Source organism: Astatotilapia calliptera, chromosome 15 (assembly GCF_900246225.1).
Source record: "Astatotilapia calliptera chromosome 15, fAstCal1.2, whole genome shotgun sequence".
In the NCBI taxonomy this organism is placed as follows: domain Eukaryota; kingdom Metazoa; phylum Chordata; class Actinopteri; order Cichliformes; family Cichlidae; genus Astatotilapia; species Astatotilapia calliptera.
In genome coordinates, this window is record NC_039316.1 from 39,915,036 (window position 1) to 39,935,244 (window position 20,209).

Genomic DNA, 20,209 nt, shown 5'->3' on the forward strand with positions numbered 1-20,209 from the left:
ATTTTTTCACACCAAGCTGCTTGCCTATTGTAGATTCACTCTTCCCAGTCTGGTGCAGGTCTACAATACTTTTCCTGGTGTCCTTCGAAAGCTCTTTGGTCTTGGCCATGGCGGAGTTTGGAGTCTGACTGTTTGAGGCTGTGGACAGGTGTCTTTTATACAGATGATGAGTTCAAACAGGTGCCATTCATACAGGTAACGAGTGGGGGACAGAAAAGCTTCTTACAGAAGACGTTACAGGTCTGTGAGAGCCAGAGATTTTCCTTGTTTGAGGTGACCAAATACTTATTTTCCACCCTAATTTACGAATAAATTCTTTACAAATCCTACCATGTGGATTCATGGATTTTTTTTCACATTCTGTCTCTCACAGTTGAAGTGTACCTCTGGTGCAAATTACTGAGCTCTGTCATCATTTTAAGTGGGGGAACTTGCACAATCGGTGGCTGACTAAATACTTTTTTTCCCCACTGTAGGTGTGCATGTCCGAAGCTTCAGTTCAGAGACAAACGGCAGCTGAACAACGGACAGTGTGCACGTTCATGAAGTATTTGCTGCCAGCTCAGATTTCTTTAACCCTTCTAAACATGGATCCTCCTTTATTTTTCTCACACGGCTCATCCCTTTTGCCATGACACTAAAAGACACGTTGATGGTTTGGAGGAAGTAATTACTGAAGTTAACTCAGAAAGATCAATTGGAGAAAAAGCATCTAAATGTCATGATCCTAGGCCATGTTGGCCCAGCATTCTTAGTTTTCATGTATTCTTGTATTTTGTTCTTCATTTAGGCCATGGTTCCTGGGTTGCTCTGTTCAGTTGTTCCTTATTTGATTTCCCCTTGTGCCTTTTACCCCCTGTGTGCCCTATGTATCTGTGAGCCCTCGTCTCCCCTCCTTGTGTTTCATTCAATGTTTTACCCAGCCCGTTATGTCTGTGCTCTCTCTCTCTCTCCTCCTGTCTGAACCTCTGTGTACTTCCTGTTTTACTTTGACAGTCTCTCGTCAGTATGCGTCATGTTGTGTTCACTCCTGCCCTGTCTCGTTACGATTATCTGTGTCTGCTGTGTTCCCCGTGTGCTCCCACTTCTCTCGTTAAACCTCTGTTTATTTATGTCTGCGTCTCCCTCTGTTCGGTGTCGCATTCTCCCTCATTCATGGCCGTGTGTTTCTCTGTGTGCTAGTGTGTTGCTTCCCAGTGTAGTTTCTTATCAGTTTGTTTCGCCGTTTCCCTCCAGCAATAAAAGCTGTGTTTTGAGTTCATTCCTGCCTCTGTGAGCTTGCTTTTGGGTCCACTTCCTGCCTGCCACACAGCCGAATCATGACATAAATGAATATCAATGGTACTGAAAGTATGTGTAGATAATGTTACATCTGTGAGATGATTTTGAATTTTTCTCTAAAGGTTAAAATTTTATTTGTGAAGAAGTTCATGAAGTCATTACTAGTTAACGTTAAAGGGATGGTTGGCTCAAAAGAGCTCTGACTGTTTGTCAGCCTGGCTACAGAGCTGAAGAGAAACCTGGGGTTGTTCTTATTTTCTTCAATCAGTGATGAATAGTAAGATGTTCTGGCTTTGCGGAGGGCTTTCTTATAAAGCAGCAAACTATTTCTCCAGGCTAAATGATGATCCTCTAAATTTGTGACACGCCGTTTCCTCTCCAGCTTACAAGTCATCTGCTTTAGGCTACGTGTTTGAGAATTATACCACGGAGTCAGGTACTTCTGATTAGAGGCCTTCGTTTTCACAGGAGCTACAGTATCCAGAGTTGTACATAGTGAGGAGGCAAAATTATTAACAAGATAACTGATCTCTGTTGGAGTAGCGTTCAGGTAGCTGCTCATTGTGAGTTTGAATCTGCTCCATTAATATAACTACAACCTAAAATCCAGCCTTTCACAGAAAGCTCTTTACTCTTGAGACGTTGTCAGAATTTAAACTGTGTGTTTTTCTTCTATATTTTGCTATTGATCAACTATTTTGCTGCCATCCCATATACAATATTTTGGTCTCAGTGGAATTACCATCCCCACCCTAAATGACCATAGCCCCTCCACCCTTATTTATTTATTATATTATATAACTGCCCTTGTATACAGCCCCACAAAGTTTCTGTTTCAATGTTTCTACACATACACCATGTATATAGTTTACTCACATATATGTATAGATGCCAAATATCCTTGGGCAAGATACTAACCCCATGTTTGCCTACTGGTGGTGGTCAGAGGGCCCGGTGGCGCCAGTGTCCGGCAGCCTCGCCTCTGTCAGTGCGCCCCAGGGCAGCTGTGGCTACAATGTAGCTGCCATCACCAGTGTGTGAATGGGTGAATGACTGAATGTAGTGTGAAGCGCTTTGGGGTCCTTAGGGACTAGAAAAGCGCTTTGTGTTCCAGCTACCTAATTTCCCTGTGCAAGATGTCTGTGAAGGTTCTCAGTCATCCAGGTCATCGTAGTCAAAGGAGCTTGCAAAGAAAAGCATCTGGACTTCTTTAAGTTGCTTGAAGACCTTTCACCTCTCATCCGAGAAGCTTCTTCAGTTCTACGGTCAAAGATGGTGGCACAGAAGAAGAACAGAAGAACACAGAAGAGCCACCTCCACAGGACAAGACTCAGCAGTCCATCTGCATCTTAAGGATAAAGGACACTCTTTCGAGTATGCCAATGTTCACATTTTGGACAGAGAGGACAGATGGTTTGAAAGAGGAGTGAAAGAAGCCATCTATGTCCACTGTGAGCGACCATCTTTGAACAGAGGCGGGGTTTACGACACCAACTCTCTGCCATCTATAATCCAGTTTTGAGATCCTTCCCAGACGCCTTAACGCCCACTCACATCCTGGGCCAGCTGACCTCAGGAATTCGCATGATAAGGTGGGGCCAGGTTTCACAATGAACACACCCGAAACCCTGGCTGATTGGGACCCACACCCAGTTTCACACCTTGGCTCAGGCGATTAGAGGATCATCAGGGGGTCCTTTTGTCCCTCTGTGGGGGGAAACTCCCACTAGGTTTATATCTGGGACTCTCCACCATTTGACCTTAGAACTGAAGAAGCTTCTCGGATGAGAGGTGAAACGTCTTCAAGCAACTTAAAGAAGTCCAGACGCTTTTCTTTGCAAGCTCCTTTGACTTCCCTGTGCAAGAAACCGCACAATGATGATAAAAGGTCTAAGGTCTAAAAATAATCAGTCTTTTCTTATTCGGCCCCTCACAGTTGTTCACTTTAACCAGAAAATGCTTGACTCTAAAGTTGCTACGAAGTTTTGAGCAACTGGTCAGGAAGCAGTAAATAAATCACAGGGAAACAAATTTAGGACATGTGGGGAGTTAAGAAATGTTACCAGAGTTCACTCATATTGAAGAGTGAGTGATCAGTGGCTCATATTCAATGTGTGCAGATTTCTGAGTGTGATGCATGTTTATGTCTCCTTCCTGTAGAGGAGAAGCTTGGGAAAATGCGGACAGAGTTTGTGTCGAGGGTGTCAAAAGAAATCCTCATACAGCTCCTCGAGGCCCTGGTTGCAGAAGGTGTGTTTAATGATTTGGAGAAAGAGAGCATTATGGAGAAGAACCGGGTTACAGCAGATAAGGCACGCTGTATCATTGACGCAGTGAAGAAGAAAGGAGACAAAGCCAGCGGCATAATGATCAGACATCTTCAGACCAGAGATCCAACTCTCTCCTCTCAGCTGGGTTTATGCTCCGGTCCATCAGCTAAGCACGGTGAGGTTGATGGCATCTTCTCAATAATCAATCAATAATCTTCTATTAGAGGGATAAGAGCATGCTGCAGTGGTTTGTATCATATCTATTTAATAGACTCCAGTTTGTGCATGTAAATGGAGAGTCCTCTTCACACACTGAGGTTAATTATGGAGTTCCACAGGGTTCAGTGCTAGGACCAATTCTGTTTACATTATACATGCTTCCCTTAGGCAGTATCATTAGAAGACATAGCATACATTTACACTGCTATGCAGATGACACCCAGCTCTATCTGTCCATGAAGCCAGATAACACACACCAATGAGTTAAACTGCAGGAATGTCTTAAAGACATAAAGACCTGGATGGCCGCTAACTTTCTGCTTCTTAATTCAGATCAAACTGAGGTTATTGTACTCGGCCCTGAAAATCTTAGAAATATGGTATCTAACCAGATGCGTACTCTGGATGGCATTACCTTGGCCTCCAGTAACGCTGTGAGGAACCTTGGAGTCATTTTTGACCAAGATATGTCCTTCAACGCACATATTAAACAAATTTGTAATGTATTTGCAACTACTGAAGCTTCGGGACCTTCGGGCCAGGTAGTAATGCTTTTAATGTTTCTGGCCATTGACAGAAACATTAAAACATTAAACCTCTCTTCTTTTATTCATTTAGAGGCTCTTCAGAAGTGTCAGATTAACTTCAAATCAAAACTAAAGAAGAAGTTCCAGTGTGTGTTTGAGGGGATCGCTAAAGCAGGAAACCCAACCCTTCTGAATCAGATCTACACAGAGCTCTACATCACAGAGGGAGGGACTGCAGAGGTCAATGATGAACATGAGGTCAGACAGATTGAAACAGCATCCAGGAAACCAGACAGACCAGAAACAACCATCAGACAAGAAGACATCTTTAAAGCCTCACCTGGAAGAGATGAACCAATCAGAACTGTGCTGACAAAGGGAGTGGCTGGCATTGGGAAAACAGTCTTAACACAGAAATACAGCCTGGACTGGGCTGAAGACAAAGCCAACCAGGACATCCAGTTCATATTTCCATTCACTTTCAGAGAGCTGAATGTGCTGAAAGAGGAAAAGTTCAGCTTGGTGCAACTTGTTCATCACTTCTTTACTGAAACCAAAGAAGCAGGAATCTGCAGCTTTGAAGACTTCCAGGTTGTGTTCATCTTTGATGGTCTGGATGAGTGTCGACTTCCTCTGGACTTCCACAAAACTACAATCCTAACTGACCCTAGAAAGTCCACCTCAGTGGATGTGCTGCTGATAAACCTCATCAGGGGGAAACTGCTTCCCTCTGCTCGCCTCTGGATAACCACACGACCTGCAGCAGCCAATCAGATCCCTCCTGTCTGTGTTGGCATGGTGACAGAGGTCAAAGGGTTCACTGACCCACAGAAGGAAGAGTACTTCAGGAAGAGATTCAGAGATGAGGAGCAGGCCAGCAGGATCATCTCCCACATCAAGACATCACGAAGCCTCCACATCATGTGTCACATCCCAGTCTTCTGCTGGATCACTGCTACAGTTCTGGAGGATGTGCTGGAAACCAGAGAGGGAGGACAGCTGCCCAAGACCCTGACTGAGATGTACATCCACTTCCTGGTGGTTCAGGCCAAAGTGAAGAGGGTCAAGTATGATGGAGGAGCTGAGACAGACCCACACTGGAGTCCAGAGAGCAGGAAGATGATGGAGTCTCTGGGGAAACTGGCTTTTGATCAGCTGCAGAAAGGAAACCTGATCTTCTATGAATCAGACCTGACAGAGTGTGGCATCAATATCAGAGCAGCCTCAGTGTACTCAGGAGTGTTCACACAGATATTTAAAGAGGAGAGAGGACTGTACCAGGACAAGGTGTTCTGCTTCATCCATCTGAGTGTTCAGGAGTTTCTGGCTGCTCTTCATGTCCATCTGACCTTCATCAACTCTGGACTCAATCTGCTGGAAGAAACAACCTCCTGGTGGTTTAAATTATTTAACACACCAAAACTTCAATCTCTCCACCAGACTGCTGCGAACAAGGCCTTACAGAGTCCAAATGGACACCTGGACTTGTTCCTCCGCTTCCTCCTGGGTCTTTCACTGCAGACCAGTCAGACTGTCTTACGAGGTCTGCTGACGCAGACAGGAAGTAGCTCACAGACCAATCAGGAAACAGTCCAGTACATCAAGGAGAAGCTCAGTGAGAATCTGTCTGCAGAGAAAAGTATCAATCTGATCCACTGTCTGAATGAACTGAATGATCGTTCTCTAGTGGAGGAGATCCAACAGTCCCTGAGATCAGGAAGTCTCTCCACAGATAAACTGTCTCCTACTCAGTGGTCAGCTCTGGTCTTCATCTTACTATCATCAGAAAAAGATCTGGATGTGTTTGACCTGAAGAAATACTCTGCTTCAGAGGAGGCTCTTCTGAGGTTGCTGCCAGTGGTCAAAGCCTCCAACAAAGCTCTGTAAGCAAGGACATACTTCTCATTTTATTTTTAAAATACAGTCATTGAGTTTTGTTTTAAATTGATGGTCCATAGCTGCTGCTGATAACATGTTTTAGCTTATAATTTATTTGAGGTATTGTGGGATACGAATGATGAGCTTGATCACATTCTTCACACCTTTATTACCAGTTGTTGTACCTTATACTTTCACGGCTGCAGCTTTCCAGCCCCCAGCCAAATGTAACACGGTTAAACGACCAGGGCGCCTGACTGCAGCCTCATAGACAATGAGCTATCAGAATAAGTTTCGACTATGGAGCCTGAGGGTGTGAATAAAACACAGGAAATCAAAGTCGAGCTCAAAATATATGTATTATGTTTGTTATGAGGAATATATAGACAGATGTACAAAAAAAAAATGCATATATATCACAAACAAAATAATGTTGACAATACAAGACAGCTTATTGGGTTCCAAAAGGAGGTGGGATGAGGTGTAGTCCAGTATGTGATTTATTTTAGTTCCATGGACCTGTGATAGGTCATGTGTCAACAGTTTGATTCAGTCCATAGGTTCATAATTCCTACCGCAACGTAGCGGTGGTCGGGTGGCTCGCCATCTCGCGCTGATCAGGGCTGATCGCGGGAGAAAAAAGAAACCTGACCGTTGAGTCGATTGTGAGGTAGTGTAAAGGTGAATGAATTGGCCGGGTTATTGCACGCTGTCAACTGGTCTGTAGTGTAAAATTTGTCGATATCTGACAAGTACGCCAACCACAGGGACAACAGCAGCCAGAGGAGCAGGGACATGCAGCTGATTGACCCGGAACTTATACAGGGTTCATTCCCGCCACAATAAAGGGACTGGCAGAAGTGGGGTCAGAAGTTACCGTGGTTACACAAACACACACCAATAACAACAGTATGGACCCAGTTCAATCCGTTTTAAGCCAGCAAGGCGTGATTGCGGATGCCGCTCGGTCTGCCATTTGTCCCACAGCGATGATGAAGCTGATCTGGTGGCCACCGTGTGGACCAGAGGATGCCTGTGTGGCAAGTGGAGGTGGCACAGCAGTCACGGCATGATCCGAGGCTCCCAGGCGGCTTGGCAGGCAGCCGTTACGCAAGACCACACAGAGCCCCAGGTGGAAGGAAGCCTGGTCTAGACAGCACGCCAACCTCAGGCTTGGCAGGGTCCTCGCGCACCCCATCCCGGCTGGGAAGGGCTCTTGTGTGCTCTGACCTTTGGAACCTGCTGAGCAGGTCCCTCACGTGCTCCGACCTCAGCAGCCCTCTTCCGGGGAACAGGCACTTGTGTAGGCATCTGCCGGGCACCAGCCGCTTCCACCCGCGGAGTGGGTAAGAAGCTTTAGTCAGAAGCTGCTGCAGAGCAGGGCCAAACATTCCTACTGGCCAACTACTATAACTACAAATCCTATAGTATAACCAATCAAATTAACCTAAATATTTCCTGACTACAGAAGTTTTCCACCTGATTTGGCATCAAATTCATCTCTTTAATAGATCACGGGGGCAGCACCCTAAGCAAAAAAAACCATTCCTCCCTCTCCCCAGCCACCTCTTCCAGCTTGTCCGGGGGAACACCACGGCGTTACCCAATGTGTCCTGGGTTGCCCAACAACTTATCGGGAGATATCTTTGTCAGATACACGAACCACCACAACTGGCTACTTTCCATGTGGAGGAGCAGTGGCTCTACTCTGAGCCCCCCCCGGTTGGCTGAACCTCTCACGCTATCTCTAACGGTAAGGTCAGCCACCCTTCAGAGGAAGTTCATTTCTGCCGCTTCTATCTGCACTCTCATTCTTTCAGTCACTACCCACAGCTCGTGACCACAGGTGAGGGTAGGGACGTAGATCCCCTCTGCGAATCACTACCTTATGGTGGTGGAGGAGTTTGTGTGTCCCAGGGATCCCAGGGGCTATTTTGTCCGGGGGCTTCTGCCCCTGGTAGGGTCTCCCATGGCAAATTGGTTGTAGGTAGGTGAGGAACAAAGAGCGATTCAGAAGACCCCTATGAGTAGAACACCAAGAGAACAGTTCACCCTGCCAAGCATCAGGTGGGCGGGCCTTAGTCCATGGGGCCTGGCCCTGCACAGCTCAAAAAAGGGACCTTTTTTGGGCTGTGTAAGGAACCTGCTGCCCACCACCCGCAGGTGCCGTAGGGGTTGGGTGCATTGTGTGCCGGGTGGCGGGCTGGAGCAGAGGCCCTGGTGGATCAATCATCAGTTACCAAAGCTGGCAATTGGAACATGGAATATCACCTCTCTGGTGGGGAAGGAGCCTGAGTTAGGCATGGGGTTGAGAGGTACCGGCTAGATATAGTTGGGCTCATCTCAACGCATGGCTTGGGCTCTGGAACCAGTCTCCTGGAGAGGGGCTGGACTCAGTTGCCCCTGTCCTAGATAACTCTATAGATATTAGAATTATGAAAGTGACCAGCAGAACTGAATGCCTGTGACTGTAGAAAACATGGACGATGCGACAGCTCCCCCAAAATGAAGCTAAAATGTCTCTATTGCCCCTTGGTGTATGGCTGCAGGGCTGCAGTAAAGGTCATAAACTCCGCCTACTCCATGTTAGCGGATGGGATTGGGGACAGACAAAAGTAAATTAATTCTCATCAGATACATTTTTTCAGATACATTTTTTCCAAAGATTCTTTCTTTTGTTATCAATAGCTCTTATCACGCTGATTTGTGTCCAAGGGGTCTCCTTTCCCATAAGTTTGATTCTATCGCGGTGATGTTAAATTGGCGTGTAACTTCATCATAACAGTTTTGACTGGCAGCTGCAGTCACGGAGAAACTTGCGTATCTCTGTTCAGGAATAGCAGATAGAGTGTAGGCTCTGAGAGAAGGGCCAGAGTTTTTGTTACAAAAACACGAACGACTGTTTTAACCTGACAGCCTGAGGTGTTCTTCGGTAAACTGGACTACCCGACAGAAGGACTCGAGGCCCCACTGCACCTTTTTGGTAAGTTAAACGTGTTTGTAAGCTAATCCATAATTACCATCCTTAGCTCGGTCCTGAGACCTAGCTAGCTAACATGAGCACTCGGATGTCGGGGAAACTTGTTTTGTAAAATTCGTTTATCTAATCCTTGCAGGTGAATGAATTTATCCTGGATAAAAAAAATCAAGAGAAACGCCCCGGGCTGCTCAGTCATTAATTACCGTTACTGTACTTTTATTACAAGTATTATACTGTAAAAGTGACAGGCTGCACTCTGCTTCAGCTCCTGTGCAGAGCTGATTATTAAATATGTGCAAACAACAGTTTTCAGTCTCTTGCCACATCTGTAAAGACAATAAATACCAAATTTAAAAAAAAAGCTTGTACTTCAGTCACTCCTCATTAATCAGTATTTATGGATTAAACTGTAGAACTGAAAATGTAAGAGAAGAGCTTCAGATCCTGAGTGTGTGAGGACAGAAGGATCAGCTTTATTTCAGATTTGAGAGATAAACTTTATAATTCAGTTTGTGATGGTTCTGTTGTCTTTGTGATTACAGGAGCTGCCCTCAGATTCAGACCTCAGCACCAGATCATCCAACATGTTCACATGTTAACTGCAAAATGAACTGATGAAAACAGTGCAAAGGTTAAAGTACCACATGTGCTGTAGCGAAAGCTGCAGCTTTATTGATAAAGTTAAAGATAAAAAAAGAAAAGGATTAATCACCCATGTAACTGTGTCACTATATATCAGCATTAACAGGACCTCAGTTTGGTGTTTTACAAAGCTGCTGATCTCAAACCTGCACAGCTTCCGTTTTAAACACTTGATGTACTCAGCTGCATGAAGAGCACATTTTTCTGACACAATTAAATAAAACCTGATGAAGGTCAAAGGTTGTCACTTGTATTCAAACTACAACCTTGTGATCTGGAATTCTTTCACAGTTTTTTGCCAATAGTGTGTTATTTACCATAAAGTAATTCAAAGTTATTTATACCAGAGTAACTAGAGAGGATCATATATTTTTAAATATATAACTTTCTACAGGACTGAGTATAATATCTCTATGTAAAAGTCCGGAGCCTCTGGGGAGTATCCGAGTATTTATAACATTACACAAAGCAAAGGTCTCCATCACAGTGTTCATGAAATGCTGGGTTTATCCATCTCCTGGGAGGAGTGCGGAAGATTTCCCTGTGAGGGAGCTGCTGGTGAAGATCATGAGTCCTGCTTGATCAATGCGATGAGCTTCAGTCTTCCTGGTGTTTCTTAAATGATGCCTCTCTCAGTGGGTCAACAGAACTTCTGGAACAGGACAGCTGTGATGAAAGAAAGGGAAGAAGTTTCTCCAAACCTCTGGACCCAGGAAACCCAGCTTAGTCTTCATGGTATCCCTCACTAGTTTCTCCCCAGGGTGAATGTAGCTGTTGATATAATATGGACTCTATTATTAAATGAAAAAAACAAATTAGACTAAACTACTGAAACGTTCTGCTGCTGTTTTTAAAGTTTCCATGTTTCCATGTTACCAGGAAGGGTTCAGAGGGCTCTGAACATTTAAACAGTTTTAGATCTATTACACTCAATCTTAAATGTTAAAATCTTAAAGGACAACGTTACATTTTTTTATATTAACAGTAACTCTGGGCGTGGAGTGTGCAGCTGATCTCATCGCTGTCTAAAAATGGATAACAAAACCTAAGGAGTGCTGAACAGTGTTGGTCAAGTTACTTGAAAAAGGTAATCAATAACTAATTACTGATTACTTCCCCAAAAAAGTAATCCCGTTACTTTACTGATTACTTATTTTCAAAAGTAATTAGTTACTTAGTTACTTTTTAAAACATGATTTATCCCCTAAATAGGTAATAAAGCAATAGATCTTTCAGCCCAATTCTAATTTTTCTGCATAATCCATCATATAAAATGTAATCAAATGAAAAAGTCTTTTTAAAACTACTTGATAGGTTTGAAGCATAAACCTATTCGCTGGAACGTTAAGGACAATTAACTACACAGAAAAAGCAAGACACAAGTAGGCAAAATTCTTTGTGTTACTCATGTATGAGGGAGAGAACCACGACAAGCGCCGTTCCTTCGCTTGACCCCAGTAGCTCTCGTCCGCTCCCCCATAACATTGTTCTTTTATTGAGCTCACATGAATATACATAGTTTCATTAACATAAGAGGTCTACATACACACCAAGAGTACCTTGCCTGTGCGTTGTGTAAGTTTGTGTGTGTGTGGGGTCAAGATGTGACCCTGTGAAGACTCCCCAAAGCTGGTGCCAGGAGTCTAGCGGGTCCATCTAAACAAAAGGCTCTTACACTCAAACAGATATACGTGTGTTTGCTATACCATATATCAGCAAGAGAAGATACGACCTCTCCAAGGAGGTGTGTGATCTATGCCAGAACACTCTGTAGAGGAGTGAACGCACCCCCCTCTTCATGCTACACAGATATGTTACAGAACTCCTAGGATGAGACATTCTTTCAATCTACAAATGATTATATACTTCTAAGCATATATGAGTAAATATTTCTAAGCATAAATGACAATAAACAATATTAGTTTTAATCTTTTAACTTTATGCATCAAGCAAACATTAAATTATATGCAACATTCTCTGACTGGAAAAAATTTGTTTAACATTTAAACCTATTTTCTGCACATTCCAGCACATAAAATAAAATCGTTTTTTGTGTTTACACTCACTCTTTCAAATCGATGCACGTAAAACACAGCAGAAAATTAATAAAATCAAAGACTCAGCGGTCCTGTTGCTCTATTTTCACCTGTATAGCAGGAGTGGGGCAGGCGGAGGTTTACCCTGGTGCAGGTGTGCTGCAGTGGTCAGTGGAAGGATATGGCAGTTTCTCTGTGAATTTCACATTCCTGTGGCAGCGTATTTGGTGCTTGCTCGGACCTTTAGGGGTTTTTTTGCTGTAAAAAGAAGTTTTCTTCCCACACAGTGAGCAGCAGACGCTAATGTTTTTTTTACTTTTTACAGAATCAAACTCAAAGTAAGGTCAGCACCTTCACGCTTTAAATGCTGCACGGTCATACACTCTCCCGCACTCGATATATTATCCATTTGTGATCTGCACGCAGCTGTTGCCACGAACGTTGCACTCGCTTACGTCATTGTCATGAGACACTCTCACAAAAAAATAACAGTTTTAGTAACACAGTAACGCAGCGTGCTTAGGCGAAAGTAACAGTAATCGTTACTTGTAACGGGTTACTTATAATGCGTTACTGCCCATCTCTGGTGCTGAATCATTCAATAATACAGACTATTAGAGTAATAGGTGTGTAGCATCACTAGCAACAAGCCCCCAACACATTGCGTGTGCTAGGGGCTAATTTAGCAAACAACTTAACAACAGAGTGATTTTAGATCTTTTAGAACTATAAGATGATAAGCTGTGTGTCTTTTTCATAATAGTGACATGGTTGTAGTTACCTCAATTGAACGAGTCGTCAGTCGCGGTAAACCCATCAGCAAATAAACTGGGCGTGTTTGCGGTCACGCCCAGGGGGTGTGTGGGCGGGAGCGTTACACAGTCGCTCCACCTGAAGTCACTACCGCGCAGACTCTGGCTCCAAAAATGCAAGATGGCAGCCTCGGCAAGCGCGATATTTTGGCTTAATGTGAGGAGGTGCTGTAGCGTCGTCCATGTTTTCTACAGTCATTGGTGTCACTCTGTACTAGTATAAGTAAATCTAGTAGCTATTCACTGGTTTCCCTTTAGACTTAATAGAGGTCTAATTTAGTTTTCTGTTAGGAAATTTAACTTAAAGTGTTTTATTTGTCCCAGGGCAAAATCTCAGTTAATTATTTTTTTTTAAATTAATTAATTAAAATCTGAACTGTGGTGCAAACTGAGATATTCATCTTGAAATCTAGATTCAACATTAAAATTATTTTTGTTTAATGAAAAATGTCATTGTTTCTTTAGCCTGAACAGGTGTAACCTCTCTGAGAGAAGCTGTGAAGCTCTGTCCATGGTTCTCAGCTCCCACTCCTGTAGTCTGAGAGAGCTGGACCTGAGCAACAATGACCTGCAGGATTCAGGCATGAAGCTTCTTTCTGCTGGACTGCAGACTCCACAGTGTATGTTGGAAATTCTCAGGTTAGGATTTTTTGACTGATGATTCAGAATTATATAAGCTGACAGCTTTTACATGTACCTTTAAAATGTGACAAATGGTCTTTGATTTGATATAAATGATCAATTCTCACAATAAAGATCTGAGGACATACAGTGGGGCAAAAAAGTATTTAGTCAGCCACCGATTGTGCAAGTTCCCCCACTTAAAATGATGACAGAGGTCAGTAATTTGCACCAGAGGTACACTTCAACTGTGAGAGACAGAATGTGAAAAAAAAATCCATGAATCCACATGGTAGGATTTGTAAAGAATTTATTGGTAAATCAGGGTGGAAAATAAGTATTTGGTCAATAACAAAAATACAACTCAATACTTTGTAACATAACCTTTGTTGGCAATAACAGAGGTCAAACATTTACTATAGGTCTTTACCAGGTTTGCACACACAGTAGCTGGTATTTTGGCCCATTCCTCCATGCAGATCTTCTCGAGAGCAGTGATGTTTTGGGGCTGTCGCCGAGCAACATGGACTTTCAACTCCCGCCACAGATTTTCTATGGGGTTGAGGTCTGGAGACTGGCTAGGCCACTCCAGGACTTTCAAATGCTTCTTACGGAGCCACTCCTTTGTTGCCGTGTGGCGGTGTGTTTTGGATCATTGTCATGTTGGAAGACCCAGCCTCGTTTCATCTTCAAAGTTCTCACTGATGGAAGGAGGTTTTGGCTCAAAATCTCACGATACATGGTCCCATTCATTCTGTCCTTAACACGGATCAGTCGTCCTGTCCCCTTGGCAGAAAAACAGCCCCATAGCATGATGTTTCCACCCCCATGCTTCACAGTAGGTATGGTGTTCTTGGGATGCAACTCAGTATTCTTCTTCCTCCAAACACGACGAGTTGAGTTTATACCAAAAAGTTCTACTTTGGTTTCATCTGACCACATGACATTCTCCCAATCCTCTGCTGTATCATCCATGTGCTCTCTGGCAAACTTCAGACGGGCCTGGACATGCACTGGCTTCAGCAGCGGAACACGTCTGGCACTTGATTCCCTGCCGTTGTAGTGTGTTACTGATGGTGACCTTTGTTACTTTGGTCCCAGCTCTCTGCAGGTCATTCACCAGGTCCCCCCGTGTGGTTCTGGGATCTTTGCTCACCGTTATCATGATCATTTTGACCCCACGGGATGAGATCTTGCGTGGAGCCCCAGATCGAGGGAGATTATCAGTGGTCTTGTATGTCTTCCATTTTCTGATGATTGCTCCCACAGTTGATTTTTTCACACCAAGCTGCTTGCCTATTGTAGATTCACTCTTCCCAGTCTGGTGCAGGTCTACAATACTTTTCCTGGTGTCCTTCGAAAGCTCTTTGGTCTTGGCCATGGCGGAGTTTGGAGTCTGACTGTTTGAGGCTGTGGACAGGTGTCTTTTATACAGATGATGAGTTCAAACAGGTGCCATTCATACAGGTAACGAGTGGGGGACAGAAAAGCTTCTTACAGAAGACGTTACAGGTCTGTGAGAGCCAGAGATTTTCCTTGTTTGAGGTGACCAAATACTTATTTTCCACCCTAATTTACGAATAAATTCTTTACAAATCCTACCATGTGAATTCATGGATTTTTTTTTTCACATTCTGTCTCTCACAGTTGAAGTGTACCTCTGGTGCAAATTACTGAGCTCTGTCATCATTTTAAGTGGGGGAACTTGCACAATCGGTGGCTGACTAAATACTTTTTTGCCCCACTGTATATGATGATGTAAGAAAAAAGTGATATAAAATAAGACTTTTTTTGCTGATACAAAAGGTTAACAAAACATGATGAATCAAGATAACTATATTATTAATAATTATTATTATTACTGAGCTAGAAGAGATGGGTAGAGTCTGGACTTCTCTGCTGCTCCCATGAACCGAACCTGGGTAAGTGGTGGACAATGGACAGATGGATTCTCCTTCTCAAATATATATATAAAAAAACCCTCTCACCCCTGCGGACTGTCTATCCTTCAAGCTTGGGTCCCGTTTGGTTCTTTTGCCATCAGAATTATTGTCTGAAGGTCAAGAAAGATACCCAACAGGTTTACTATACCAAGTGGACCATCCCGGCCTTGCCATGTTGGTCCATTTGATTGACCTTTGTTTTTATTGTTTTTGTATTTTATTTTATTTTTCAGTTGTTACATATGGAACAGACATGACTATTGGAAAGGAAATGGAGAAAAAAGAGTGGGAGGGAAAGAAAAACAGCAGGGAAGAGGGTGATAAAGGGCACAAAAAAAAGGGGGGGGGGGGCGATACAGCTTAAAAACACTACAAAAGACCAAGAATAAAAGGATTAGATCTGCCTAACTTTCAACACTAGTTACGCATCACTATTTACACAACACTTCAATTTATCTCAGGATGGCTAAAACATACATTATTAGATTACTCTTGGCTAGATGTAGAATAAGCAATAATCTAGAAATTTCAGATCTACTATTTATCAGCTCAAACATCAAATGACATGAATGCCCCAGGGAGGGGCCACTTGCCCCTACTTTCCTTCCCTCCCCATCCCCAGCTGCCTCCCTCTTCCCGCTCCACCACAATCACCCACACATGCAGGGCCTTGGGGTGCAGGTGTGTCACCAGGGTGCAGGGGAGCCATTCATGCCCTGGGGGACAGGGCTACCTTAGAACACACAGGTACCTAGACCGGGAGTATAGAGTACGTCTGGGGAATGTGATTGTGTGTACAGTGTCTACTTATGTCTGTCTCCACATTGGGTGAGTGCTGAGTATTTGCATATGTGTGCATGGGGGTGGGAATGGATGTTCGTATCTGTGTGTGCCTGTTTGTCTGTGTCTATACAGGGAGTGCAGAATTATTAAGCAAGTTGTATTTTTGAGGAATAATTTTATTATTGAACAACAACCATGTTCTCAATGAACCCAAAAAACTCATTAATATCAAAGCTGAATGTTTTTGGAAGTAGTTTTTAGTTTGTTTTTAGTTTTAGCTATTTTAGGGGGATATCTGTGTGTGCAGGTGACTATTACTGTGCATAATTATTAGGCAACTTAACAAAAAACAAATATATACCCATTTCAATTATTTATTTTTACCAGTGAAACCAATATAACATCTCCACATTCACAAATATACATATCTGACATTCAAAAACAAAACAAAAACAAATCAGTGACCAATATAGCCACCTTTCTTTGCAAGGACACTCAAAAGCCTGCCATCCATGGATTCTGTCAGTGTTTTGATCTGTTCGCCATCAATTTAATGTTTCCCTAAAAAGAATGAGTTCTTAGGACCCATTCTTTATTTACTTCCATATGCATATATTTTATACCTGGAGTACCTGGAAAACTCTAATGTAAAATAAAATAAAATACATTAGAATGTATTTATTTATTCACTTCCTGCAGTGTCCCTGGTTGTATGATAACAGAAGAAGGCTGTACCTCTCTGGTCTCAGCTCTCAACTCCAACCCCTCCCATTTGAGAGTGTTAGACCTGAGCTACAATCATCCAGGCATTTCTGGAACACAGCTGCTGTCAGCTGGTCTGAAGGATTCACAATGGAGACTGGACACTCTCAGGTATGGATATTTGTATTGTGAGGTACAGACCATACAATGATACAGACAGGATGAAACCTTTGGCAGAACCAGGTTCAGGAAGGACAACCAGTTGAAGGGGAGGGATCAGTGGAGCCAAATGTCTTTTATAAAAAGCAGTTAACATGAATGGGTAGTCTTAAATAATCACAAGAAAGTGTGACAAAGGGTAAAATGCATAAGGGTCTAGTGCAGTGTAATTTTAGAGATGTTGCACAAATGGAAGAACGCAGTCTTACATATTTGTTTAATATGTGCGTTGAAGGACATGTCCTGGTCAAAAATGACTCCAAGGTTCCTCACAGTGTTACTGGAGGCCAAGGTAATGCCATCCAGAGTACGCATCTGGTTAGAGACTATATTTCTAAGAATTTCAGGGCTGAGTACAATAACCTCAGTTTTACCTGAATTAACAAGCAGAAAGTTAGCGGCCATCCAGGTCTTTATGTCTTTAAGACATTCCTGCAGTTTAACTCATTGGTGTGTGTTATCTGGCTTCATGGACAGATAGAGCTGGGTGTCATCTGCATAGCAGTGTAAATGTATGCTATGTCTTCTAATGATGCTGCCTAAGGGAAGCATGTATAATGTAAACAGAATTGGTCCTAGCACTGAACCCTGTGGAACTCCATAATTAACCTCAGTGTGTGAAGAGGACTCTCCATTTACATGCACAAACTGGAGTCTATTAGATAGATATGATACAAACCACTGCAGCACAGTACCTGTAATACCTACAGCATGTTCTAATCGCTCTAATAGGATATTATGGTCGACAGTATCGAACTGAGGTCTAGCAGGACAAGCACAGAGATGAGTCCACTGTCAGAGGCCATAAGAAGATCATTTGTAACCTTCACTAAAGCTGTTTCTGTGCTGTGATGAGCTCTGAAACCTGACTGAAACTCTTCAAATAAGCCTCTGCAGATGATCTGTTAGCTGTTTGACAACTACTCTTTCAAGGATGTTTGATATGAAAGGAAGGTTGGAGATTGGCCTATAATTAGCTAAGACTGCTGGGTCTAGAGATGCTTTTTGAGTAAAGGTTTAACTACAGCCAGCTTGAAGGCCTGTGGTACATAGCTGATTATTAGAGATAGGTTGATCATATTTAAGATCGAAGAATTAATTAATGGCAGGACTTCTTAGAGCAGTTTTGTAGGAATGGGGTCTAAAAGACACGTTGATGGTTTGGAGGAAGTAATTATTGAAGTTAACTCAGAAAGATCAATTGGAGAAAAAGAGTCTAAATGAATATCAATGGTACTAAAAGTAGCTGTAGATAATGTTACATCTGTGATTTGGTTAAATGATGATCCTCTAAATTTGTGACACGCCATTTCCTCTCCAGCTTACGAGTTATCTGCTTTAGGCTACGTGTTTGAGAATTATACCACGGAGTCAGGTACTTCTGATTAGAGACCTTAGTTTTCCAGAGTTCCCCACTTGTTACGTTCTCCTGAGGGGTCTAGGCGGTGAGGGGGAAGTAACAAAAAGTGTCCGGGTCAGAAAAAGGAGTCAAGGAGGCAAAAGGTTAAATTAAAGAGTTTTATTAAAGTTTCTATTAATACTAACTAAAAGAGATGGACAAGCCGCTATTACCGTTTAAAGAAACAAGCAAAACTCAAGCGTTAGTCAATAAAGTACAAAGTATGTCAAAAAGAGTGCAGCTCACTAGCTGTAACCACACTAATGGCACTCTGGAGCTACAGTATCCAGAGTCGTACGTAGTGACGAGGTAAAATTATTAACAAGATAATCGACCTCTGTTGGGGTAGCGTTCAGATAGCTGCTCTGCTCTGTGTTGGTACAGGGCATTGAAGATGATAACAGTGGGTGGATTATATTCTTAAACTTAGTTACAGCGCTTTCAGAAAGACATCTACTTTGATAAAGTCTACTCTCCACCGCTGTGTAATCAATTATTGTAAATGTAAATGTTATCAGGAAATGATCAGACGGGAGAGGGTTTTCAGGAAACGCTGTTAAATGTTCAGTTTCTATGCCATATGTTAAAACAAGATCTAGAGTGTGATTAAAGTGGTGGGTGGGTTCTTTTACATTTTGAGAGAAACCAATTGAGTCTAATAACAGATTAAATGCCATGTTGAGGCTGTCATTTTTAGCATCTACATGGATGTTAAAATCACCCACAATAATGATTTTATCTGAGCTGAGCACTAAATGAGATAAAAAGTCTGAGAAATCAGACAGAAACTCTGTGTAAGGCCCAGGTGGACGGCAAAGCTGTGCAAGGAAATCACACATTTCTTTTCTAATACATGTTTCTAATAAATAATCTATGGAATATTCCCTCGTATAGCAGCACCTCTTTAAAAGTAATGACTCAGATGGAAGGATCCTGGTGATCATAAAATATTCTCTCCACTTGAAATGTTCTTCTTAAGATCAACTTACATGCTTACAGAATGGTGGAGCCACTCTGTAATGTCCATGTGTGCATGCTGACTGTGCTGCTCTGACCCCCCTCCTCCTTTCAGGGTGGAGCCTGCTGGAGTCCGATGGTTGAGACCAGGTCTGAGGAAGTGTAAGTGTGTTTTTAATGTGATTCATGAAAACAAAGCAGCACACATTCAACCATCTTCATCATTCTGATGTCAGGAGTCATCATCAAAGTGTCAATCAATGAACAGATGATGGATCAATAACTGCAGCTGGATTGTGTTTGTTCTCTCCATCAGATTCCTGTCAACTCACAATCGACACAAACACAGTACACAAAAACCTCCAACTGTCTGACAACAACAGGAAGGTGACACGTGTGAAGGAGGTTCAGCCATATCCTGAACATCCAGACAGATTTGGTTATCGTCTACAGCTGCTGTGTAGTGATGGTCTGACTGGTCGCTGTTACTGGGAGGTCGAGTGGAGAGGAGAGGTTCGTATAACAGTGAGTTACAGAAGAATCAGAAGGAAAGGAGTCAATAATAACTGTGTGTTTGGAAAGAATGACCACTCCTGGAGTTTATTCTGCTCTGATGATGGTCCTTATTGTGTCTGTCACAATAACATAAAAACATTCATCTCCTCCTCCTCCTCCTCCGTCTCTAACAGAGCAGCAGTTTATGTGGACTGTCCTGCTGGAACTCTGTCCTTCTACAGAGTCTCCTCTGACACTCTGATCCACCTCCACACCTTCAACACCACATTCACTGAACCTCTTTATCCTGGATTCAGAGTTTATTCTGGTTCCACCGTGAGTCTGTGCTGAGTTTAATCATTTAGTCTAAAGAGTGTCCTCCTGTTAGAGAAACAGGTTGAACAGATTAGGATTCAGATTCAACTTTATTGTCATTACACATGTA

At 42.9% G+C, this 20,209-nt stretch overlaps 1 protein-coding gene across 1 annotated transcript in view; it reads left to right on the plus strand.

The window, feature by feature from the left end:
* The window catches only part of LOC113006978 (protein NLRC3-like), a 34,391-nt gene extending 14,276 nt beyond the window's left edge, over positions 1 to 20,115 (plus strand). Inside the window, exons 4-9 of the mRNA XM_026143258.1 lie at positions 3,442 to 3,726; positions 4,389 to 6,180; positions 13,111 to 13,284; positions 16,692 to 16,865; positions 19,385 to 19,431; positions 19,586 to 20,115. Coding sequence (XP_025999043.1) covers positions 3,442 to 3,726; positions 4,389 to 6,180; positions 13,111 to 13,284; positions 16,692 to 16,865; positions 19,385 to 19,431; positions 19,586 to 20,115 — 3,002 coding nt within the window. The remainder of the gene's footprint in view (positions 1 to 3,441; positions 3,727 to 4,388; positions 6,181 to 13,110; positions 13,285 to 16,691; positions 16,866 to 19,384; positions 19,432 to 19,585) is intronic.
* Positions 20,116 to 20,209: the final 94 nt, after the last annotated feature.